Below are 25417 nucleotides of genomic sequence, written 5' to 3'. Positions count from 1 at the left end.
AAGATTTGTGTCAGTTTTTACTGTCAGGAACGGGAAAGGAACTCTGTGCCTATTTTAAGATCCCAGGTGTAGGAGGTAAAGGAAAATAGCAAAAGTGTCCTGCTTTTTGCTGTGCAGTCATGCAGAATAGTGACTAACACAGGAGAAATGTGTCTGAAACATAATGCCTTCATTTTATGTCTCCTTCTGGTAGTCATCTCAGAAATCTAGCTTTAGCCTGGGATCTTACCAGGAAATCTGACCTGTGTTTTGAAGGCCATATTCTTATTATAATCTTAAAGATTATTACCTTGGTGGAAAGTGAGTTCTCACTTGTATGACCTCCTATTGATAGTGTTCATGTGGTAATGCAGAAAGATCAGAGTCAGTTTTCTTTTTGAGGAAGGTAAAAAGCTTAATTCACTAAACACCAGTTAATGTTTTGTCAAGAAGTTAGTTTTAACTCTTTTGTGGTTCTTATTGTTCTCTTTGTTATTTTGTCTTTAAATGTAAAATTTATAATTTTTTATTTTATTTTTTTTTTAAATTTTAGACTTATGCTCCTGCTCGTCCAGCCTGGTTGTAACGCTTTGGCTGCTGGTGGTCAACTTAGTTCCCCTGCTAACAGGATTGTTTCTCTGTGCATAGACTTGAGCTTGGAGCAAGAAGAAGTTCTGAGATAATACCCATCCTGCTGCACTCCTTACTGTGGAGCATGGGGGTTTTGTCTCTACAGGCAGCTCTCTCCTGCTGAACCTCATCTCCCCCAGCAAGTATCGCTGCACACACTAGTCAGGGAGGTGCTGACAAAAGTAGGCAGAGTTTTGAGACCAGGAAAATTTATCTTGTCATCTCAGTAAGTGCCAGTATTTTCCTGAATTGCAACTTTTTTTTTTTTTTTTTTTTGACACAGTAACCAGATCTACTTTGCCAACTGTGTTAGACTACCTGGCAGCTCAGTCATGATTTGAAATGAGAACTCTTCTGTAATAGAACTGAGGGCTGGTTTTTTTTGTTATGTCTGTTGTGTGATTGGTAGCAAAGCATCTTCAAACTGGAAATATACCTCAGTGGTTTAGTCAAAAGCCATGTAAAAATCAGTTGTCATCACTGCTGATAACCCAGGTACAAAGAGTCTGGTAATTTGTTTATTTGTTTTGTCAATTCCTACAGTTTATGGGGGAGGAAAGAATGTAACTGGATAGACCTATGGTTGGCAGTTGCCTCCCATAACTGGATTCTGCAGCTTTGAGCCCCCTCAGAATTCATACTAGGTAAAGCAGCTAATTCTTGGGGTTCATTACATCTTTCTACAAGCACAAAATGGAATTTTAGACTGGTAACCAGGACAACTGTCTAAAAATCCAATTTTCATTTAGCATGTGCCCCTTCTACTATGAAATTTAATACATTACATTTAAAAATTCTCGAGAGTTTGCTACGCAAATACATTTCGGTACTGATACTCAGACTGTAAATTTGTAAACATTTACAATGTAAAAATTTTTTGTTGTTGTTGGTTTTTTCTCAAATAATGAATAATGGCATTATTGTTTCAAAACTAGTATGAACATTACTGCAGATGTTCTTACTTCCTGTTGAAGAGCAAACCACTAGCAATGGCAGCTATAATTTACAGGATCATGCTGATATGTCTAGACCAAAAACTACATTGAATGTGTAAGGAAAGCCTAATCTGTTTTTTTTTTCTTCCCTCTACTTTTTCTTGGACATGTAAATACTATGGATTATTTGAGTAGTTGTAGTCAGATGAGAATCAGATGGTTTGAGCCACATGAGGGCACACCTTGCTACAAAATTAATCTCTTGATGACAAAATATATAAGAGGAAGGAAATGAGTAAAATCTGTCAAGGTAAGGACAGCTGCTCTATAGGACAATTGTAAGGATGTTTTTATTTATTTCTGACTATAATGTGTAACAAATAATCCTGTTCAGAGGTAAAGAAACTCTTGGTGGTTCTTGGTGGTTACACTGTCTGTCTTTTTAGGACAGTGTTCACTCCTGGAAAAGTGTTAAATTGAGGGAGCAGACATGCCCAGTGCACAAAAAAATGCAGATATAGGGAGAAGGATGATGTTACTCTGCTTCTTAAATGTTCTGCGATATTATAATTGCCAGTGACTATAACTCTTTCCTAAATGGAAGGTAGGGAGATGGAGAAAAACTTCAGCTACAATTATACTGTAATAATAGGACTTCCATCATGATTGTAAGAAATTCTTTGTGCCTACTGGACTTGATTTTGTTAGGGGTTTTTTTTTTATTTATTTAAGGAAACTCCTATGACACTGCTGAGGCAAGTAAGGTGCAATCTTGAACTGTCTGAAGGCATCACAGTTGACAGCACCTTGTACTGGGCTAGTTCTTCTTAACTGCAGGTTAAGCTTGCTGTGAATTACACAAAACGTAGGCTAGCCTTAAATGAGTGTCTCAGAGAAGCAATACAAGTCAGGACTCAAATGCTTTAAAATTGTACAAATTGAATTAGGAAACACTCAGATTGATAAATGAGCACTGACTATTTTAATATATCCACGAAACAGTCCATGTAAACTGATACCTGGAAAACATAAAGGTTTGAGAATACGTCTTGAGTCCCAGAGGTTGATATTGTATTTTTTTGTCTGTTGTGCAATAATACAGTTGAAATGTTATCACTCAACAACAATGCTTTTGATACTTGAAAAGAAATTACTGGTTATTTTTTCTTACTGTGAAATGTTTGCACTGTTTGAACTTTCTGGTTAACTTTGTAACTGTTAAACTTTTTAACTGGTGTTATTTTATTGTGCTCCGTATTTGATATGCTGGTCTCCTGTCTAAGTGTGAGATTTGTCATGTTTAATTGAATATTTTTACCTTCTACACAGTTGTTTATCTTGAGGGCTTTTCTTCTTTTAATCTCTCTTCCTGAAAATTGACTGAAAGACGGCTTAGAAAGTTGCTGCTTACCTACTTCTAAATTGTATGCATTAATTAAAGAACGGGGATGTAGTGCTTTGTATTGACAGGGAAAAATCTGTCGGCCTGTTGGAGCTCTTGTGGTCAGGATCACAAGTACCTGCTAAGTAGCTGCATCAGTGACTCCAGTGAAGTAAACCTGCTACTGCCTTAATAATCTGAGATTTCTGAGAAAGTAATTTCTTTGTCGTGCAGCCCTTCAGCTGCCTGTGAACTGCAGAACTGGACATGACTTTGGGGGGTCGGGCGTAGAAGGTACTTTGGTCAGAAAAATGCAACATCTTCTATTCCATCAGTGGGTTAGCAGCTGCTAGCAGCTGTAACCTTGTGGGAACTGCCAAGGAATGTGTCAACTTAAAGTGGCAATGAATTGGTAGCTGTCATACAGAATATTTGAGTAAAGCTGACTACCTCAGTCCTGTTTGTCTTTGCATTCAGCTTTTAGCCTGCTGTGAACTTCCAGATCTTAACATGAATTAAGTAAAATCATGTCTCAGGTTTTTATGAGTAAAATTACTACAGTAGGAAGCATAAGCCATTTTTAAGTATAGAACACAGCTAAAATTGTAGCTTAAGCAGATCAGTTATGTAGCCTTAAGTGTAGTTGCTGCCGTAAAATTCTGAATTCTTTTAAATAAATGCAAAGTTTCCTGTTTAGGTGTCCTGCCTACATGTAACCAGTCCCTCCTATTGCACCTCTTAAGTGTGAAAACTTGGAAATACAGCCCATTTAAGCCTTTGTGTTTCCACCAGGGAAGATTGGGTAGCAGGAGCCCTGGAAGTTGTGCTGAGATGCATGAGTTTACTCATCTGTAACAGAAACATTTTCAGTGTATAGCGTCCACAGTTTTAACTTTATAATTTTTAAAAAATATTCCATGTTTGCTTAGGGAAGTAAATAAGTCTTGCAGTTTTCTTTGATCCCAGTAGTTCAAATAATTTCAATTAGAAGTTGAAACAAGTCATATTTTAGGAACACATTTTTTCTAGTGTTGCAATTATAAGGAGGATGGAAAACTTTTGGCTGAAGAGTGCAGCAAGTAAAATCACATTGAAAAGCAGCAATTCATTCCTCCTGAAATGAGTTGAGGTGTTGGGATACTGTCACAGCCCTTGATGTAGGTTAATTACTGAAAGAGAATTATATCATCCGCTAATTGACTGTCAGTCCAACGCAGCTCATTCTTTCTGCTGAGCACTAATAAACTGGGGAGACTGATGTCTGAGAGCAGACATATCCACAATCCCTTATTGGGAGGGCCAGTTGTTTTTAAATCTTCCTGTCCTGCAAATTCTTTCTGCTTGATGATATTCAGTAGAGAGGGAGGTGTACATCCTTTCTTTTCCACATTTCCAAGGAGTGACTTTCAGCCAGCTGAGCAGCTCAAGGTGTTTTCCCTGCAAGATTGAACCCCTGTTTTTAGCTTGTCTGGATGTGTGGGTGCCTGCTTGCATGTATGTACTGCTCTTCAGGATCTGGGGCTGTTTGTGCACTGAATAACGTGATCTTAAACTACCAGACTTGCAAAGTGCAAATGTTGCCTTTTTAATTTGAAGCTTACCTTGGAGATAAAACAACTGTTTTGAGAGAACTGGCTGACCTTGAACATGTGTTTCCTATTTTGGTACAGAATGTAAATATAGAACTAACTATTTTACACAGATTTTGGCTGGACTGAGATATAAGGGCTAATTTGTGTTATTTATGGAGTAAAAGTTTCCTTATTTTACTGTTTCAAAAAGGTATGTCATGCAACAGAAGAAAAAAATATTCTTCAATAAAATATCTGTAGAATATTAATTCTTCTTGTCCTTTTCTTTGAGAGCTGACAATGATTAACTACAAGAGAATGTGCAATAAAGGACCACTATTACAACAGTAATTTATTTTGTGACAATGTTTAAAAATGAAATTACATCAAGTCTGCATATTGATCACTTTATTAAACTGTTATTTGATACACTTTGAATGTAAAATACTCTATGTTATTATTAGCTCATACATGACTTATCAGAAATTCAGCCTCATGGTGAAGGAAGGAATTTCCTGAATTCTCTATCCCATCCTCATGTATTTGATACTTCGAAACTGTGCAGTGTGTAAGTATTTTTCCAGTTGAAATTGAAGATCGTAAATTCCCTGCTTTGTGTGAAGGATTTGGCCACATGATTCCCATTTCAGTGGCAGGAATGTTGGTGTTGCTCTGCAGAGCCCCAAGCTGTTTGTTGGCTGTGGCTGGAGTCTGAGCAGGAGGAGCTGAGCTATCCTTGCTGCAGTTCAGCAGGATCAGGGATGCTGCAGCCACTGGTTTTTGGTATCTGAGCTAGCTTTGCTAGCTGTGAGACTGAGATTTTTACAATATATTTGTAATTACAATACATTATTTTATATATATTACTCTAGTAAATGTGAAAGACCTATCATTCCTCTAAATTGAGTTGAAATTATTTTATAATTAGCTCATTTTTTTCCTCTAAGCAATATGACAGCAAGTACATAGATTTAAAAAACTTGCCTTCCTCTCTGCTATTTCAGAAAATCTGATAAAGCACAGCAAAAGTAGGTTACTCTTCCTTTTTTGCCTTCTCTCAAAATAGGAGTATTTCAAAAGGGGATTAAAGCTTATAAAATGCACCACTGTTCATTTTATAGATGGTTTTATCTCTGAAAAACATCAGGTATGTAAAGTTACCCAAGTACAGCTATAAGGTTTAAAAACTTCAATGTTTCTAAAATTTATGCCACTGATAGCACAATAAAAAAAACACTGGTCTGTGAACCCAGTTTGTGTTTAAAATTCAGAAGCAGATGGAGATCTCTGTCCTGGAGTGTAAGATGTGCTGCTTGAGCAGGATCAGGACATGACTGCAGTCTGGAAAGGCACGGGGAGCTGCACTGGTGTCAGACCAGTGGAGCTTCCCAGTGCAGCTAAAATGCAGCCCTGCAGGTGTGAAATGCCAGTTTGCAGGAGTTCTGTGCGTCTGTAGCGGTCGTTTCCATACTTGTATAAAAAGTCAAGTATCACGGAGGGTTTGTCACTGTTACTGGTTGCTGCCTCAAAATATCAGCAAGTGCACAAACTGTGCAAGCTGAGCCCTGGGTGCATCTCCCTCTCAACCTCCACTTCTCCCCTCTCAGCTGGTACCAATTAATGATGAGGACTTGCTGAGAAAATCTGATGCTAACAAAATTATCTTCGGTTATTCCAGATTTTTTTTTTTTTTTTTTTTTTTTTAGTTTGAAGGAATGCAGTAAGTTTAATCAAGGTCAGATTACTATTCAGGATTCCTAATGTCCCAGATTTGAAACAAACAATACACTCATCCCAAATCCCTTGTCCTTTCCCCTACCCCTTAAACTGTTTTATTTATACATCTGATGAATATTCAGATGTGTTTGAGCACAGTAATAATACCTATTTTTCCAAAGAAGCTTATACTAGGAAACTAAATCAAGGAAAGCCTAAATGTCCCAAAATACAAAATGTTATTTATGTTTGAGGGAAATTATGGCAATCCAGCATTTGCCCATGTGATTGCATCTAACTGCTCCTGGATTTTTTTTAAACTATAATTTATCTGTTTGAATGAGTTCTTTGATTTTTCTGTGTTTTGTGCCATTCTAGAAATACCTATAGCCAAAATGTTAAGTTTTATGTGAGCTATTTAGCTCTGTTGTAGAAATTACAAGTGGAACTGTTTTCAGTCAACAAGAAAATAATTATAGGGAAATACCCACATTACTAATTCAAATAAATACTGTTAAATTTTCCATTTGTTTCTTATTCCTTAGGTATAATGTTGAAATTAAAGGCAGATTTTGTTACCCCCAGGGCAAGGGGAATGAAATACATTCTTTGTTGCTTTTTCAGCAAGTGTCACACAACCTCTTTCTCTACTTCAATTGCCGTGGAGTGAACAGAAGTCCCAGGAAGGTGAGAATTCAGCCAGGTGAGGAGAAGGGATCTCTACATGTGCTCTGGGTGGTTCTGCAGGCACTTGAGGAAATCCTGGATTGATCGACCCTCATAGCAGATCTTGTAGATGGTTGTAAATAATGGAAACCTGAAAGAAACATGTAGGAATTAAAATAGTATTTAAAGTTTATATGAATATTTCTATTCCATTTTAATGGAAAAAATATTTTTGTTCTGTTGAAAGTGGAAAAATGTTGTTTATCTTTACAATATAATTTTAGCTTGGGGCTGCCTTTACTGGAAGACTACTGGACAAACAAGAGCTAAAGAGGGGCAAATTATGGGAGTGACAGCAGAGAAAAGCTGTTTTGGAAACAAAATACCTATCCAGTATTTTTTATTTAGAAACAATTTTGAATTAAATATCCTCTTTTCCTGCTGTGTGCAAAATGGATATATTATTTGCAGTCATTACTGGTATCCAAAGGACTAAAAAGAATGAAAATGTCTAATGATTTTCTTTTCTTGGCTTAAAGGATTCTTTTCCTTTTACAAGCTGTCTTAGTCATTATGTAGTAAAAAATGAGTCCACTGAACAACTCGGAGCTGAGCATGTAACAAAGTACAATTATAGGATAATTATTAGATCAAGCTGTGGTTTAAAGCTGCTGTCAAAATGAGCTTTCCTTTTCTCTCTCATATTTGAAAGATTAATGCCACTTGAATCTTCTGTATCTGTTCCAATTCTAGTAAGTTTTTAAGGATTCATTTAGCAGTGTTTGACTTCTCAATACTGCTGATGTATAAGAGGGAATGCGATGGAAGGAAGTTTAGCTCTGTTGTGTAAATTGAGGCAAAGTTTTCAAATTACAAATAATCTTACATCATCCCAAGGAATTAGAGGTACTTTTTACCTCAGCAGTATTTGTGACACTGAAGTATTGATATCAGCACACATTAGCTGTTCAGTGCATGTAAAAATCTTGGATTAGGAATATGATCCTGAAATTTGTACTGACATAACCAAGTTCAGGTTCGCACTGAGAGCAGGACTGCTGCAAGCTGCAGTGGTATACCGGTATACTGAGAACAAGAAACCCATTGGCCCATAAATCATGTCTGCAAGATGATTCTGTGTACAGCCTTAAATCTTATTTGGGGGATGGGGATGTCTGGGAGGCTTCTTTACATTACAATTTCTTCTGTTTCCTGTCCTCAATTGCTTAAGAGTGATGATCTCTGTGGGTCCCTTCCAACTCAGAATATTCTGTGATTGTTTTCCCTGCTGTTCCAATATGTGATCTCACATTACTCTGTCTTCTATTAGGCACTAACAGTATCCCCTGAACCCACTCCCTGCCTGTGACTTGTTTCTTCTGACATTGCTCAGCCCTTATCCCATTCAACTGACCCTGGCAATGAGCCAGGCTCTAGCTGTGGCCGAAGGTGTAGAAAGCTGTTCTTGTAGAAATTAATAAAATAAGTAAACACAAGTACAGTTAAGAAGGTTATGAATCACTCATAATTTGTTGTTGATTTTGTTGTTTTTTTAAATCAAAGCACTTACTTATGGAGCATATCTTTCTGTTTCAGAATTTTGTAGACTTCGGCTGAGGTCTGGGGACCTTGCAGCTTTTGTCCATTCAGCATCTCCTTTTCCAGCTCCTCAATGGACTAGAAGAGAGAAGACTGATTGGGTCAGAGGGGATACTGCTGTGATACCAGCAGTTATCAAGGTAAACAATCGATGCCTTTGTAAAACATGGAAGGACTTCTTCATGCATTAGCATAAAATATTTCAAAATACTCCTTACTTTTCCTGTGCGAGCAAAGGCTTCTGCTACTTTTCTGTTGCGTCCCCCATAGCAGGTGGTGATGAGATCGGCGACCCCACAGCTTTCCAAAAAGGTGGCTGTTGACACTGGTCCCTTGCAGAACATCTTGGCAAAGGCCACCATCTCCATGAGGCCCAGGCGTATCACTGCTGCCTTGGTGTTGTCACCGAATCTCAGTCCATCGCAGAACCCCGCGCCCACCGCCACGATGTTCTGAAAATGTGCCAGTGCAAAATATAGGGGAGGGAAGGAAATGGTCAGCCAAGGTGTGCAGCTCATCAGTGTGTACTGAGCTGCAAGGAAACCCCACAAATCCCTCTTCATCAGAACAAGGGTCAGTTTCCAATGGCCATGAGTTTATCTTATGAAGAAACAGGTCAGATAATGTTGAACAAAAGTCACTGGACTTTTAGAAGATTTTTATTATCTTCTGTTACTCACATGGGCAAAAACCAAAGCAGTGTTTTATACACTAATATTGCAATCACATAGCATGTATGTGCAATTAGTGTTTTGTTTTTCCACCAGTTCCAAGTTGGATCTCACTGACCCTTCTGTTTAACTATTTAAAATATCCCACACAGAGTCATACCTTTCTACACTTTTCTTGTGGGTCTTTGATTTGAGCAGGCAGGAGCATCTATTTGAGCTGATTTGAGCATCTATAAAGATGCTGCAATAGATCAAATTTTGGGCTTACCTACAAATATGAATGGAACTGCTCTTCTCTACAACTCTAAACAAATCTCTCAGGATCCTAAACATCTTTACAACTCCTCACCATTGTTTGGCATGTTTCCCTTCCCACCTTCCAATTCCCAACTCCTAAATAAGTCCCTAAATAACTGTAGTTCAGTGTATATGAGTAATATGCCACCTAGTGCTACCATTGGCGTGTTTGCTCCAGATATGTATGTACCCCAGTGCACATGTTTAATTTTTAAAGTTTTTTTAGCAGAGGCAAAACCAAAGCATTTATTTCAAGAAGTGCAATGATTTATCACAAAACAGAAAAACCCTCTCTCCCATCTGTTCCTGCCCCCTGTTCTGCTCTGTGGCAAAAAGCAAAATCTGTAGCGTTTGGTTTTGTATGTGAAGAAATTTTATTTTTGTATGTGAAGTTAAACAGGACCAGATCTTTCCTCATCAGTCATCCACCTCCTCCATGGAAAAGTGAATTATTGAAGTATAAATGACTAATTCTGTGAAGAAGTAAAAAAGATCACAGGCTGAAGTCACTTTCAATTCATATAAAAGCAAACTATGAATCTCATACAATTGTCCCCTCACTGGAAATTTGGTGACTCTGGTGTTATTTCTGATCCCACCAGGGATCTCCATGTGGGCATTGCTGAATGCTGCACAGACGTGCTGCCAACACAGATCATAGCTTCTGATGTGAATTTTCTAGCAAGTTAGTACTTAAATCATGGACATAATTATTAGTGGAGCTACTCTGTGTAGTGAGAGTCTTTGTTTTGTGTGCTCACAACACACAGACAAGAATACACAGTGGACCAAACTCTGCTCTCAAAAACAGATGTGCCTCTGGTAAAATAAAGATAAAAATACAAGTATTTTGAAATGCTTTGCCTGCAGCTACATTTTAGATAAATTTCCCCTTTTTGAGACATTTATTTCCCGGTTGGAAAACTTATTTCCCAGGTTTATTTCCCAGGTTGGAAAAGTGGCTCATGAATGATTCATCTTGTCTGTCCTCATTCACTCACATGGTGACAGGACTCAAATTAGACCCCGTGGCTTACAGAAAACTCAGGTGAGGTTAGAATTTGGCCCTAATAAAACAGATTGGCTTGAAAACACTCACTTTTAAGGCTCCACAAAGCTCCACTGTATCGGAGTCAAGCACCACAGTAATCCTGAAATTTGGGGTCTGCATTAATTCTTTAAAGATTTCACCTTGTGTTTCATTTTTGCATCCTGTGGGAAGGAAGGATGAAAGAGAACTTTTACAATGTTTCAGAGTGCACACAATTAACCTGAAATAAGGTCCTAGGGATTTACTTCAGCTTTTGTGATCCCAGTCCCAAGGTGTTGCTAAACTAGAGGTTTGTGCAACAGCAGTTTCTGCTGCTGGAGGTCAGTGTTCCACTCCAGGCCACTGATCAATGTTGCTTAGTGACACTTTAAAAAGCTTAAAAGTAGATACCCCCTAATGAATCTTTCTGCCTGAGAAAACTTGTACAACCACAGACATTACAAAAGACATTATTTACAAACCATTCCCTGAAGGACAATGGTGTAATTTCTGCTTTGAAAATGTAAACCTGTGTCACTGCTAAGTACTATGATGGGGTACAAATGACTGTTGCCCAGTTACAGGGAGATCCATACATGATGAAATTGAAGGTTGCCACTGCTAAAACCTTTTTCCTACCAATTGTACAGAGGTCATGTATCATGTTGTTACAGTGCTCAGCCAAGGAGAACCCCTAGTGCTAAAGGACCCGAGGTTTGCCTTAATCCATAGAGCCCATGGCCACCTGGGCAAAGACCTTTGAATAGAGTTTCACTTCAAGTTTTTTCAAGGTAGCTTGGTTTCCTTCAGGGGGAGCTCAGCTATGAGTTTTTCTAGCCTGGGGCATCACATTCTGGTAGCTGGGAGATTTCTCACCATCTCCTGAGAACCTTTAAGATTGCTTCTTGTTCTTCACAATACCAGCTCTCTTTGAGGTGCCTGTTTCTGGGCTGCATGGCTTTCCATGAGGACAAAAGTAAGGTGCAAAGCTCTTTGAACAGTCATCATCACATCATGGCTTCAAACCAGGCCAGCAGAAATTAAATTCTCTCCAGGAGAATTAATATAACTCAGCTCTCCTGATCATGTCTAGTCCTATTTGTGCCTAGTAGCTCTTTCAGTAACAAATGCCCACTGCATTTGTTTGCACCATTAATGTAATATTTGCAAGGCAAAGGAACATTATTGCAACACAATTTATTTTTCTTTTGCCTCTCCTAACTATGGAAAAATGTAACTTTAATTTTGACTGACTTAAAAAATCTCTGAGTTTTAAAACCTACTGGATGAACTTTTCAAATCAGGTCAGACTCAGTCTTGGGAGGATCTGAAGCCGTGGCTTGGCAAGCAGTCCAAATGGGAGAGAAGAACAGAATGTTACTGGGTTTTCTTTTCCAAACAAAGAAATTTTAAGATGAAGAAATACACCTCTGGGAGTGTGAGCACATAGGAGCTTCTGATTACACTTCTTTATCTAGACTGTATTGTGTATCAGCTGCTGATGTACTCCATGTTGAGCTCTACAGACGCAAATGGTGTCTCTTGACAACTCCTACAGAAGCAGGATTAAGTTGTGATATTTTTAATGGATTAAATTAGCTCTCAGCACTGAAACCCACTGTCAGTTTGAATCTGATTCTTTTAGCACCAAACCCTCGGGAAATAATCCTGGCTTCCTGAAGGAGCTCAGCAGGCACACTGCTCCACTTGGGAACCACCTGGGACCAGTCACATCCCCCTGCTTCTTCCAGAGGTTATCCTGCCACAGATGACTTTAAACCCCAGCTCTAATTGGCTCTTTGCAATAGTTACCAATGGTGGTCTCACAGAACTTCTCATCAGCCACTTCTTTGGCTATGTTGGCCCCCATCAGCACACTGATCTCTATTTTCAGTTGCTCTCGAATGAGGTCAGAGATGAGCTTCAGGCCATCAGGACCCTCATCAATCCCCTGAAAAGAAGATAGTTAAAGCCAGGGTATTAGAATAGGAGAATGACAGCAGCAGAGCACTGGTAAAGCAGAAGGTGTTCTATTGCCTGCAGCTCTCTGCTTTTAATTGAAAAGAAAGGGTCTTAAAATCACTAGTGTTAGCCATTAATACAAATGCTCTGGATTTGTAGTTTGGTAACTGCAAATTCAAGGCAAGCTCAGGGGGAAGGGGTGACAGTCAAGGTAATCTTGTAAGGGGCCTCACATCAAGTGCTGCTGTCCTGAGGCTTGCTTTCTTTGATGTTGTATTTTTCCTTTCAGATAAATTTCTGTAGTACAGGACCAGACGTTTAAAATTAAGTCTGTAAGAAATGGCTTTTTTTGCAAGATCTAAGTATTAATCAGAGTGCTTTTTGGGTTTTAGGAAGTATACTGAACTATCTTAGGCTTTTTTAAACTAAATTTGCAGAAATGTCCTTCCTCTCCTACCTTCCTCTCTTCTCCTTACTGCTGCTTATGAGACAATTTCTACAGAGGGGAAGAGCTGGTATTGAAGTCCGAAAACTTGAATTACATTTCTTTCATTACAATTTTAAGTGGGATATTTCCTGTAATGCAATCAAATAGAGTGGTAAGGCTACATTCCTATGCTTTGCCTCTGGCTTTTAGTTTGACATTCTCTTAAAATATTCATACCTTTTAAGATTACGATTGTCTGGTACCTCTCTGACCTTAAGAAGAGATTCCTCAGTTCATGCCAGATAATTGCTTGAGTTTTGCAAAATCATTAGTGTTATTATGCCATTTTAATGCTGCCAAGAACAGCTTTAGTATGTACTTGGAAGAGGCACTTTGACTCAGAGTTCTTAGTTAGCTGAGGCTGTAGTCTCAGAGAGTATTTTTTCTGGCAGCAGTGCCAGCTTTATGCATCCCTTCCTCTTCCCATTTTCACCTCCATGCTGGTCCAAGTAGGAACTGATCCAAGCTAAACATGACTGGCAAAGACAGATACTCTTAGCCTGGACAGGTTGCCCCATCCTTCCCTCTCCACAGCCACAAGAACAGCAGAAGGGCTGGCAGAGCTGGGCAAGTTTTAACTCTTGCAGAAAGAAATGCTTGTGTTTATGCAGAGCATGCAGCTGAGGGCTGCAGCTCCTGTCCTTAAGTTGGAGCTGTTGATTTACTCCATATTGACTGGGTGCTGTGGAGACAACAGCTTACCTTGATCAGTGAAATCCCAAATGTTCCAGGTTTTATCTGTCCTGCAATCTGCTCACAGATTCGTCCAATAAATTGATGTGGCAGAACAAATACTAAAATATCTGCTCCGTTTGCTGCTTCAGCCACGTCTGGTACAGCCACCTGGGACGAGAGTGACAAACAAAATGAGCCCCGGGTAGGAATCCTCAGTCCTTGCAAGACACCATCATGCCAAAGCCATGGCAGATGCAGTGCAAATGTCCTTAATTTTAACTGGCCCTCCACACAAGCAGCTACAGATCTCTTCTGAAATATGCAAAGCAGCTGAACTGTTTTGGGGTTGGATTTTTTATAATTTTTTTATAATTTTACCCTGTGTGGATAATCTGGGGAAGATTATATACTTCATAAATTTGCAGTGTGTTGGGAAGCCACTTCATCTTCTTGATCTGGTTCCTGAAGATAGCTGACCAACCCCATATGATTCTTCTGGAATGAGTGGTAGCACTGGGGAGCACAGGAGAAAAATGGGGTGGTGGGACAGAGGCTCTTCTGGAAGTCCTGAGTTTCCATTAGGTCACCAGCTGAGTTACTGAGGAATAAATTAAATTGCATCAAAAGGCAGAGATTATGATAATCTTTGGGCTGGTATGTGTCCTTGTTTTAAATATACAGTAATTTTCCCAAGAGTTACAAAAACCTATACAATGCGCTTAAATACTACCTAGCTGTATCTTCTTCCAAATGCCATTACTCAGAACAACAATTCAAGCCAGGCTGCAGAAGCAACAGCAGGTGACTTTGAGCCTGCTAGAGGCAGTTTACAGTACATCACTCTTGGATGCAGCCTTGGAGCATGCAGCCTTAAGCAAGTGGGATTCCCAGCAAGAAAACCAGAGCTGCTGCCAGCAAGGCTGCTTCTCTGGGAAAACAGTGAAGTGGGAGCAGAGCAGAGGCTGGCAGCACTGCACACGCTGTGCTCCTGTCTCTCCAAAATGCTGCAGAGCAATGCAAGGAAAAACTCGGCTTGTTTGGTTTTATTTATTTTTTTCTCAGTTGGAGATGGCCTGAGGGTCCCTCTACTGCAACCAGCTGATTTTTGCTGGTGAAGCCTCAGGCTTTGCTCTAAATAGTGTGAGGCTGGCCTCAAGGGATGATGAAAAGCCTGTTGATCTGCTAGAGTGTTGTAAAAATAACAGTGACAAGTCAGTTGTAACCCAGGAGAACTGTGTGCCAAGTTCAAACACCAGGAGTGCAAATATGCAATCACAGCACAAAATGGAATACTAAATATAACCACTCCCCAAACAAGGAGACCTGCCACATGCAGCATTTTAACTTACTTTCACAACTGCAACTCTTCCAAAAATGTGATGCTACTCACAAAGCAGTGGCATTTGGCAAGATCTTGAACAGCCAAACCCCCTCACCTCACTTGCTTTGGTGGCAGTAAATTATCTAAGGTGATTCATTTAAGTAGAGATGTGTAACTTGGTATTTTAAATGTCCATAAAAATAAATATCTTATATTTTTTGATGGAATTTAGAGCTTTATTAACTACAGCTGTCCTGAAATCACCCATGAGCTGATAGGTCATTATTCATCATGTAATTTGCAGCCTCTGCTTTTGATTTCTTTTTGTGAAGAAAGGAGAACAGTAGCTTTGTCTGTTTTTCCAGAAGATGCTGTGGGTTTGAAATATCTCAGCTCTGTGTAGACAGATCTCTGCCTGCCATTTCTAGAGCTGTGCTGATTTCTGCCAGGGAGGAGGATGGTGTGATACCAGCACAGACACAGTTGGTGTTTGAAGTTGTGTGTGACATACAAGACAAGCAGAAATCACAGAACTGAATTATATTCCTAGGAGTTATAATGGAGTGAGTTAGGTGGCAAACTAGAACAAAGCAGTGAATTGCTTCCTAATTTCTTTCTCTGATGTTGCCTCCCTTATAAAAAATAAACAAATTCAGTGATTTTGAATTTCTGTTTTCAACTTACCACATTGTGGGGTATCTTGTATCCAGGCAGATATTTTACATTTTCATGTTCCTGGTTGATGATTTCTGAGAGTTTTCTTCCGTTAATGATCTCTTCAAACACCCACATCTTGACAGTGGGATCAAATCTGTTGGAATTCTGGACATTTTTGCCAATGATTCTTGCTATGGCTGATCCCCTTTAAAATAAAAATAAAAATAATTAAAAGGGGAAAAGTACATTTTTTGTGAATTGGAAACACAAATTACTTTAAACATCATAACTCATAAAAAGCCTGTGCTATAAAGCTGTCTAGCTACTTGCAGCATTTATCAGAAAGCTTCATCCACTACCCTCCATCAAGAACCCTTCAAGTTTAAAAACAGAGAAAGTAGAACAGGGGAAAAATATAACTTCAATAATGGAACTGAAGTAGTATCAAAGGCTATAGAGCAGGAGTGTGATGTACCATCAACAGCACTAAAAATACATTATCTGATATTAAAATCTCTTATGGTCCTCAGATAATTCTGGTTTTTGTCAAGATCAATAAAAGTAAAATAACCCAGGTGGTAAATAAGTGCTGAGAAATCTTGTTGTGACAGTCTTTGTGCATCTCATGTAAAATAGATGCATCCCACTTTCCTATCCGTAACCAAACAGCTACAATAAGGATTTTTACATAACAGGTAAATGCTCAGAAAAAAAATCAAACAACCCTTCAATCTGGTGGTTTCTCTTTACTTATTGTTGTAATTATCACTGTAACAGGACCTGTAATACTTGCAGCCTGAGGATATTTTAAGCATCCAGTTTACTCATCTTGAGTCATGCTGAGCATTTTTAATTTCAGGTCAGACAATAATTTTATTCCCCATCATCACTGCAGCCTTGCAAACACTCACATGGCAAGGGAGAATTAGAAACCTCACAGAAAATATTGGAAGTATTAATGAACTTGAACTTATTTGAGGAGGTGATTATTTTTACTCCTCTCTTCCTTCTCTCCATTGTAATGCTACTTTAATCTCTCAAGTATTGGCCACTTTATTAAAACAAGTGAAAGAGAAGCTCCAGTTGCAGCACTCTTGTCCTCTGACCCACTTGTAACAAGGAGCATGAGGATTTAGCTGTAGTGTGTGTTCTGGAACTGATAAAGTTCTTGGGGATATCAAAGTCTAGGTAAGTTGGAGCTGTTAATGATTCAAAGGGAAACCACATTGTAACTGACCCTCCTTGGTTCACCCATATTTTTCATGTAACAGGCTTGCATAAATTAAATTGCTCAATAACTACTAAGGTCTTATTAATAGGTAATTAAGGTCTTAATCTTTAATGATAAAGAAATCCTGCTGCGATCACGTTTCACTTTGTTCAGTGTTGATTATATGCTATATCCTGAGCTACTGTAGTCTTTTTATTTAGTTATTTAGTTTGGGGCTTTTTGGTTGGTTTGGGGTTTTTGTTTTGGGTTTTTTTAAATTTTGTAAGGGAGTTTTGTAGTTTGGTCCTTTACAATATTTAGGGATGTGTTTTAAGGGTGAACCTTTACTGTAAGACTTCTGCTGTTTTGAAAAAAAGGCATGCAGTTATATCATACATTCATATTATTTATAAAATTGCTTATATTCTGGTTCTCTTGCCCTGCTATCAACAGAGGGCACATTCAAAGCTTGAGCTGAGGATGAATTTTGGCTCCACACAAGAAAACTGTACTAACAAGAAAAAGGCTTGGGTTTTTTTCATAAACTTGAGATATAAATACATTATCCACATTGTCTAGCACAACCTGGATGATGAATTTACACATCAAGCCTGCCCATAAAAATAACTTTTTTAGCTAAGTACCAAGAACATATGATTTTCTGTTGAAAGATGCAGACTCCAGCTCTAATCCCTGAAATCCTGAATGGGACTTGCAGCTCTCAGTAGATGAACACAAACCCTCCTGTACCTACTGGCAACCACAAAATGCAGTGCAGCACTTGCTTTGCTCAACCATATCACTCATGAGCCTCCTGGCAGTGTTGACTTAGCAAGTCCCCGTGACCTGCTGAACTTCTGCAGCTGACATGAGCTTTTGCAACATTGCTGTGTCACGTGTCAACCACGATTCTGAGCTGCAGGAAAGCCTCAAGAGCACGGATCTGAACTGCCACCCAAATATTTATGAGGAACATAAGAATAAAAAATGTTTGCCAAAGGTAAACATTGTATTTCTCTGTAACACTAAAACAACCTGTTCTGCCACCAAGGCTATGAATAGATGTTATTCATAAATCAGAGCACAATCTTTATGTCCTCCCTGAAGATTTTAGAGTTGATGTGTATGGTAGGAAGCAAGAGATGGGCCCAGGAAGACAAGCAGTATGGGTAAGAGATTGTATTGAATGGGCTGGGGTCTCAGTATCTCTGTAGTATAGCTCTTTTCAAGTTTGTAGGTACATGTGGGAAAACAGACAACTTCCTCGAGTACAGATCTGAATACAATGAAGTGACTTTAAATGATGTCTCATGGAAAGGGGGACAGCCTGGGAAAAGCTGCTTGAGGATGCAGCAAGAGAATGATGAAGTTTGTGACTGTGGGCTGACCAAAGGTAAAAGAAATTGCCTTCCGAACATGCAGTCATGGCTGTTGAGGGCTTGGAAGAGACAATGAGCTGCCTGCACAGGCAGGTGAGGGAAGAGAAAGTGGCAGGAAGAGGGATACCTTCCCTGAAAAAACATGTGAAAGCAGCAGGTTAGGAAACAAGTGATGGGGCTAGAGAAAGCCAGAAGTATGACAGTGAGGTCCAGAAGACTTGGCTGTGCATGTTCCATGTGAAAGGCTGTATCTGTGAGATGTCATGCACAAAGAGAATGCATTGAGGGCAGTGGACTGTTTTTACAAGGCAGGAAGTCAGAGAGCTGTGCTTTAACTCTGCTGTGTTCTCAGCGGCTCACAAGCAACCACTCACTTACTGACTCTTCTGGCATTACTTCCACCTAGCTGTCAGATATTTTTAAAATCTTAAGAAGCTTGCTCTCCTTGTACAAAAACAATCACCAGAACTACCTGGAGGCTGGGTTTGCTAATCCCAAATGCATGCACATGCATGTTGGTCTGTTTGTTTGTGCTCAGTGTACAGAAAGCATAAGAAAAGTAAGATGCTAAGTCGAGTGAGATGGATTTACTGATCTTACTGGGATCTGTCAAGCTCAGGGAGTTCTGGAGACCTGTGCTTTTTCCAGGCTGAAAAGGACTGAGCAGTAGCAAACATATTCTTAAGAATGAGAATAAATGAGAGACCCGAACACTATGCTGTGTCCACACCAAGATGCAGAAGGACATGCTGAGGAGGATGGAAGTGAAAGGCGGCAGTACATTGTGGCTTTAAATGAAGCCCGCGCCCCGGTTCCTTCAGAGGAACACAAACAGCATCACCACTGCTGAATGCTTCAACCTGAACTGCCGGGGCCCTGCCGCAGGCACACACAGCGACAGCCGCAGATCCTGGCCTCTCTCTGGGTTCAGTCGCCAGGCTTTAAGCGGCTCACACACCTGGGGCGATGCGGGAGCCTCATGTCTTTGCAGTTCTCATTGACCGGTGCATCTCTCGGGGCCGATGGTCCCTGCCCAGGAGCCCAGAACCGCGGCAGGACGGGCCCGGGGTCGCGGTTCCAGGACCATGGAGACGCTCCGCGCCCCCGGCCCCGCCGCTCCCCGGCCCCACCTGTTGCGAAACCCCCCCTCGCCGCGGCGGGAGGAAAAGGGAAAGACATGAGAGAGAAAAAGGGAGGAGGGCAGAGGGAGAGCCCCCCCGCGCTGCGGCACTCACCAGTTCCCCGAGCCGACGATGCAGACGCGGAGCGGCGACATCCTGCGGGCTGCGTGCCGCCCGCGGGGCTCGGCTCGGAGGGCTCGGTCCCTCCCCAGGCAGCACCGCCCCTGCCGGCCGGCCCGGCCCCCGGCGGTGCGGGAGGGACGGGCGTGAACGAGCGGCGGCCCCGGCGGATGCTCTGCCCGGCTCGGTCCTTGCGCCGAGGGCTGCCCTGCGAGTGTCGGCTGGCAGCGGGGGATTCAGTGCCCCGGAAGGGGAATGGGGAAAATGGTGTCTTCTCCTAAATGTAAAGGGATAAGGAGCCGCGTGGGGAAAGCGGGAAGCCCGGCACTTCTCGTGGGGTGGGACCTCCTTGCCCGCCGGCAGCCCCGAGGGTCTCGGTAGGGTGGGTAACGTGGCAGAGTCTGCGGCAGAGCCGGGCTCTTCGGGACAGTGAGAGAGATCTCAAGGTCCTACCTGCCCTGCCCCACAAAGAGTAATGGTTTAAATCCTTCAGTCACATTAGGAACACACAAAGAAAAGACTATGAGTGCGTTAGCAGAGTTAAATTCAGCTGATAAACCCTGAACTATATCACAGCTCTTAATATGGGACATCAAATAGAAGTTGTCTGCAAGGAAGAACAAAAAGGAGTGTTGGTCATTTTCTCCTACATTGTTTAATCATGCACAGCACCCTATGAATGACCACACTTTACTTCTCAGCCCTGTAGTACACCCTGTCTCCTCTTCAAAGCATCCTTCTCTCATTTTTGAGCCTAAGGTCTGCATTTGACACCTTTCCTACTCTTACACTCCTGCTTCCCCTCATCCTGCTGTGTCCAGGCTCCTGTCCCTGCCGGGGGTTGTAGGCTCAGCAGTGACCACATCTGCTGTCCTCACCCCAGAGTTTGGCTCGGTGGGCTCCTGGCTCTGTGGGATGTGGACACCTGACCCTGTGATTCATGGAGGGAGGCTGGCTGCCAGCACTGGAGGAGCTCGTGGGTGTTTCTGGAGGTACACATATGTTCATCTTGCCTGCTGTCAGCTCCATTCGCTCAATTATTTGGTGCATCCTGATAGTGATGACTTTTTGTGGACTTAACAGAAAGACTAGGGAAAAATCCTGCAAAATAATATTTTGGGAAAATATCCAGGACATGTTGATGAAAAGGAAGGTGTAGCTGGGGCATGTGAAGCCTGATGGAGATTCTGCATTACCTGCAAACAAAGTCTAGAGCCAAGGCACTAGAGCCTTTCTCTGGCTCCAAGTACATTTGCAGTATCCTGCTTGTTCTCCATTATTTGCTTCTTCCTCTGTGCCCCTTCATTGTCTTCTCCCTTTAACTCACCTTCCCTTGAGAAGAAGAACTAAAGTGGTGATGAAGAATAGCCATCATCCTTCTTGCTCTGTTTCTCTGCTTGTTGCAAGCTCTTCTGTCCTGGTGAGTCCCCAGGCCCCAAGGAGGGGACATATTCACTGAAGCACAGGCTTCTGCAACTAATGCATGCCACAGAATATGTTCCTGGTCTATGTAATAAACAAAAGCATTGCAAACTGTGTAGTGTTTTTTTTTTTTTCTAAATGAATGTGGAAGTTTCTAACTACAAAGAAAACCTGTAACAGTTAGGTGGCCTCTGGACTGATTTATGTGGCCTCCACATCACGATTATAATGACCATTTGGTGGGAGCAAATAAACTGGCACTGGATGAGCAGGCAGATGGATACAGCAGCACTTGTGAAGAGCAGGGGACACAGCTTGGGACCATGAGTGCACACATTAGCTTATCCATCTGTGACACCAATTGGCTGTGGAAATATATAACTTGTGCTGCTGCTGAACTCTCCTCTGGATTTGTGTTCTTATTGCTCCATGGAGATGGATAGGGAAGCATTCATTCCCCAGGGACTGTTTCAGGTGGTCTGCAGGCAGTTTTAGGTATCAGGTTTGGTTGTCAAAGCTGTCTCAGTGGCAGTGTTGTGTGAGGCACCGAGAACTGGGTCCTTTGTTAGATTCCAGAGCCCTGGAGCCACAGAGCACACACTGGCGGGTGCTGACAACTGTTGTTTTATCAGGCAATGGGAAGGATCTGCTCTTTCCCATGGAAGCTCCATGTTTGTTTTTCACATAAGCCCAGGGGCGTTAGCTCTGATGAGTGAGTCATTGGGACATAACAGTTATAAAAGCTCAGTCACCATAAAGGGAGGCTAAAGACAACTCTCTCAAGGCCACCCCCACGCAATCTCACCTGATCCTCCACACGTAATGGGTCATACATATGACCCAGAAATTACACAGATGAACTGTTTCCCCCTGCAAACAGAAAAACCTCACCATCAGTGCAGCAAAGCCAGGGTAGTGACAGTAGATTTTGCTAAACCAGGTGTGGCTCTTCCTATGGTGGCAATACAGTCTTTGAACATCCCAAAAGAAGTGACTGAGAAATGCCAAATTCAGTATCCTTTCTAAGACTGGTGAGAGGTTTTGCCCCCTCTTCTCTTACTGAGAAGCTATTTGAGACCATTACTCCTCTCACAGTGAGAGGCCTTCTTCCTGTTTCATATCCAACTTCTGCCCATCTGCTCTATCATGAGTGTTATCTATAAATGTGAATGATTCTTCTCCCCTGATGCTTATTCTCCCTCTCTGCCTGACTAAAACCTCAAATGTCTTTACAGAGAAGGAGATCATATCCCATCTCATCATTCATTTTACCAAGCTCAGCAAGACATGCTGTCTTGGTTACTCCTCTGATTATCTGGATATCACTTTGTACCTGCTCCAGGATGAATTCAGGCTTGCTGAATGCTGATTACCTGAATGATTCCCAAAAATTTCAGCTGAATTTTACCCAGTGTTTTGTATCTATTTGTTTATTTGTCCTGAAAATACAGGGCTTGCTACATGTAAGGCACCATTTATCTTTCTAGTAACTTCACCACACACAATTCTTCCTCTTCTGTTGTTGATAGTGGATAAATTCTAATTTACAGCAGAAATGTTACCAATTTTTCAGTACATGTCTCTGCATTATATGCTGTTACATTTCTTCCCATGTCTGTTATTAGGGCATGATAATTATATAATTCTCCATTTAGAATTTCCTCTCTATTGAAAATATCTTATACATTTGTTGTTAGCAAATTTCATTACCTTACTCGTAATATTTGCATCAAGCTAACTAATGAAATTACTTACACTTACTGACTACTCCAGTCCTATAATTTTGCTCTCAGCCCCATCAGCAGTTTTCACTCCCAATTCTTTTCCTTCATCATTTTATAGTGTTTATGTTCATCTTCTCAAGTTTAACTAATAATTATCTAGGTAATACCAAATCAAATGCTTTACCAAAGTTCAGGTTGATAAGATGTATTATTTTTCCTTTGTTCTGATATGCCATTATCTAATCAAAGAAAGACATTGAGCTGGTCTACATATAATGTGCCTAATCTACACATTAACCCATTTTCTGCTTCCATTCATGTAATTTGTTACTCATGGCTAACATTTGCTCTAAAAAGCCTGAAGATGTCATTGATGGATTTTATTCAGTGTTCAGAAGTGAAGGGTAAAGAGCCTTCAAGTTTTGTGGCTGTGTTACACAATAATTTTCATATCCGTGCCCTTTAGCCTCTTTAGTGTGCTGCCTCTGCTCTCTGGTGTTAGTTACATTTTTTTCCTTGTGGAGTCTGAAGTAATATCTTCCTTTAGCTTTTAGGCATCTGCCCTGCTGCTATTGTGGTCAGTGCTTTCCTTCATTTCCTTTGCAATCATGCAGTACCTTTATGTCCTTGTTTCCCTTCACTGTGCAGGTCTGGTTCATTTTGACTTTGAGTCATACCTTTAATTTTGGATGTTTGAATGACAGATTTCTCTGCATATCACTCCCTTCTCCTTTTTTTCTCTAGACTTTCTGCATTGTCCTGAGATGTCCTTCACAGTCTGCATCACAGTTCACATCCTATGAAGACATCTGGAGCTACTGGTAATATTCAGCCTTTGTCTGATCTCTTTGGAGAGAAGCAGCATTCATGGACATCTTCTATCTTGTGACTACTTGAAAGCAAAGCAGAATATGAATTTTTCACTCCTTGGGGTGATGATCAGATAGTGTTGCTCCTTGGCATCTTAAGGAATGCAGGCTTTGGAGTTTAGGGAAAGAGGAGCTGAAAATTGAGGTCTGTTTTTATATTTTTCCAAGCCTTGTGGGCTGGTGTCAGCAGGACTCACACATTTAGTTTTCTCACCTGTGAATCTATTGGTAAAGTTTGGGGTAGGTCTGGAGTTTAGAACAAGGATTCCCAATGTCAACCTTGGTATGTGAGAGGATCCCATCTGTTGTGAGTGTCCAGAGAAACTTTCTCCTGGTTGAGGTCTGCAGACCATTAAAAACCTACCACTTCAGCTTTACCCAAAATGTAAGTGAAGTGCCTGACCTTCACCTTACACTAGATGGCCTTGTGGACTGCAGTGGTATTGGAATTACTCAGGTATCATGGGCCTCTTCATTTTCCTCTGGAAAATGTTTGCGCATAAGCTCTCCCTGAATTACATCCTAAACAGAAGATTTGCATGGTTTTAAATGCATATATAAACACTAAATTGTTATGCTTAATTACTTTTAATTATAGGTAGTAAATAATGGTCATTTATACTGATGAAGCATATAATATCTCAAAAATACTCTTACAGGATATTAGGCACAAATAAACAATGTCAGTTTGCATCCCTAAAAGCTGACAGCCCAAATTACTCACAGTTTTACAGCTTCCACATGGGCTTCTTGCAGCCTATTTTTATCAGTCATGGGATCTAGGAAACAAATCAACAGTGAAGCTTTGACTCCACTCATTTCATTTAGTTGATTTTTCTGCTTCAGGTTCTGATCAGACTATATAGGAAGAACTTTCTTTTCACATTTAAGTTAGTTCTTCAGCAAGGTACTCAGCAGAAAACAAGACTGGATTTTAGCTGTATAGAAATCTACATAATTCCAAGCAATTTAAGGAATTCATGCAGAACAGACTGAGAGGTCAATTGTAAACCATCTGTAGTCTTCAGGGCTTTCTGTAATCCAACAGAGAAAGTTTTCAGGACAAGAAATAGGACTATAGCAGAACAGAAAAATGCCTTTGACAGAAGAGAAACAGTATTGGTACCTTAATTTTCTATAAAACAGATATCAAACCCCAGGCAACAGACCAACAAAGACTTTCCAGAATCCAAATATACCCACTCTGTAGGCAGCACAGGCTGCAACAAAAGGAAGGATATGATTTGGAAATTAAGAAGTAAATCAGAATCAGCTAGAGTGTGCAGGTAGAAGATCTGGTGATGAGAACAGCACGGGATCAGTATCCCTCAAACAGAGCTTAAATGGTAACACAGCAGTCAAATTATTGACTATGTAGGTTTGCCTACAAAAATTACCAAGTGCTTTGGTTTGGTTTCCAAGCTGAAGATGTTAACATGATATACCTGGAAATGGCACTTGAGACTGGGATGACAATCACCTAAACATGATAATGGAGATCTACAGCAGATGGAGAGATACACGTTGCCATAGAAACTGTGCAGGAAAAGTGTGTAGGAGTAAAGAATGGCACAGAAAAGCATCTGGGAGAAAGGCCTGAAGAGCTGAACTTAGTCAGCAACTCTTAAGGTTAGATGACACATTAATAAAAACACAGTTGTTTTTCAGCATATAGAGAATCACAAAGGAAAGGAGTCCTAACAGTGAGCTGCAGAACCACTGAAGGCAGCAGTGCCATATTGTGCCATAGTGTGGGGCAGAAAAAGTCTCTAGAGAACGTCTGGAGATGGCCATGAGATGGATGAAAAAGCTGGGAAGCCACTCAACCAGAACCACAGCACATGCTCCCCCTGTGCCTGTTGAGCACACCTGGACCCAGAGGGGTGATAAAAACATATGCATTCTTTGGACTTCTGTCCCAGCAGCAAGCCCATGGGGGGTGATCCAGCCCGGCTCATTCAGAGCCTGCAAACTCTCTCCCCTGCACAGAACCTC

At 40.8% G+C, this 25417-nt stretch overlaps 2 protein-coding genes across 9 annotated transcripts in view; one reads left to right on the top strand and one right to left on the bottom strand.

Moving 5' to 3' along the window:
- LMLN (leishmanolysin like peptidase) overlaps positions 1–23495 on the top strand; it is a 34211-nt gene extending 10716 nt beyond the window's left edge. The window contains exons 17-21 of one of the 8 annotated variants that reach the window (XR_015288868.1): positions 533–835; positions 1746–1854; positions 6837–6899; positions 8475–8617; positions 23298–23495. Coding sequence is in view for 1 of the 8 variants with exons in the window: in XM_023930475.2 (XP_023786243.2) it covers positions 533–627 (95 nt within the window). In the remaining 7 variants the exon portion in view is untranslated. Of the gene's footprint in view, positions 1–532; positions 4766–6836; positions 7071–8474; positions 8709–11779; positions 12094–23297 lie in introns of those variants that run through there. The other 7 variants (XR_015288865.1, XR_015288864.1, XR_015288866.1 and 4 more) reach the window with 7 other exon arrangements.
- On the bottom strand, positions 4831–25388 carry LOC111932270 (glycerol-3-phosphate dehydrogenase 1-like protein). The gene is made up of 14 exons (XM_086896358.1): positions 24868–25388; positions 24147–24201; positions 23826–23944; positions 23231–23445; positions 21635–21699; positions 20735–20913; positions 19402–20508; positions 15605–15782; positions 13627–13767; positions 12288–12426; positions 10545–10657; positions 8696–8929; positions 8449–8555; positions 4831–7029 (listed from the first exon to the last, which is right to left on the bottom strand). The coding sequence occupies exons 7-14, from the start codon at positions 19440–19442 to the stop codon at positions 6933–6935; spliced, it is 1050 nt and encodes a 349-aa protein (XP_086752484.1). The 5' UTR covers positions 19443–20508; positions 20735–20913; positions 21635–21699; positions 23231–23445; positions 23826–23944; positions 24147–24201; positions 24868–25388; the 3' UTR covers positions 4831–6932.
- Between the last annotated feature and the right edge of the window lie 29 nt (positions 25389–25417).

Source organism: Cyanistes caeruleus, chromosome 7, assembly GCF_971803275.1.
Source record: "Cyanistes caeruleus chromosome 7, bCyaCae1.hap1.1, whole genome shotgun sequence".
Classification (NCBI taxonomy): Eukaryota; Metazoa; Chordata; class Aves; order Passeriformes; family Paridae; genus Cyanistes; species Cyanistes caeruleus.
The sequence above is the reverse complement of the archived record's forward strand: the minus strand, read 5'-3'. Positions and strand labels throughout refer to the sequence as shown.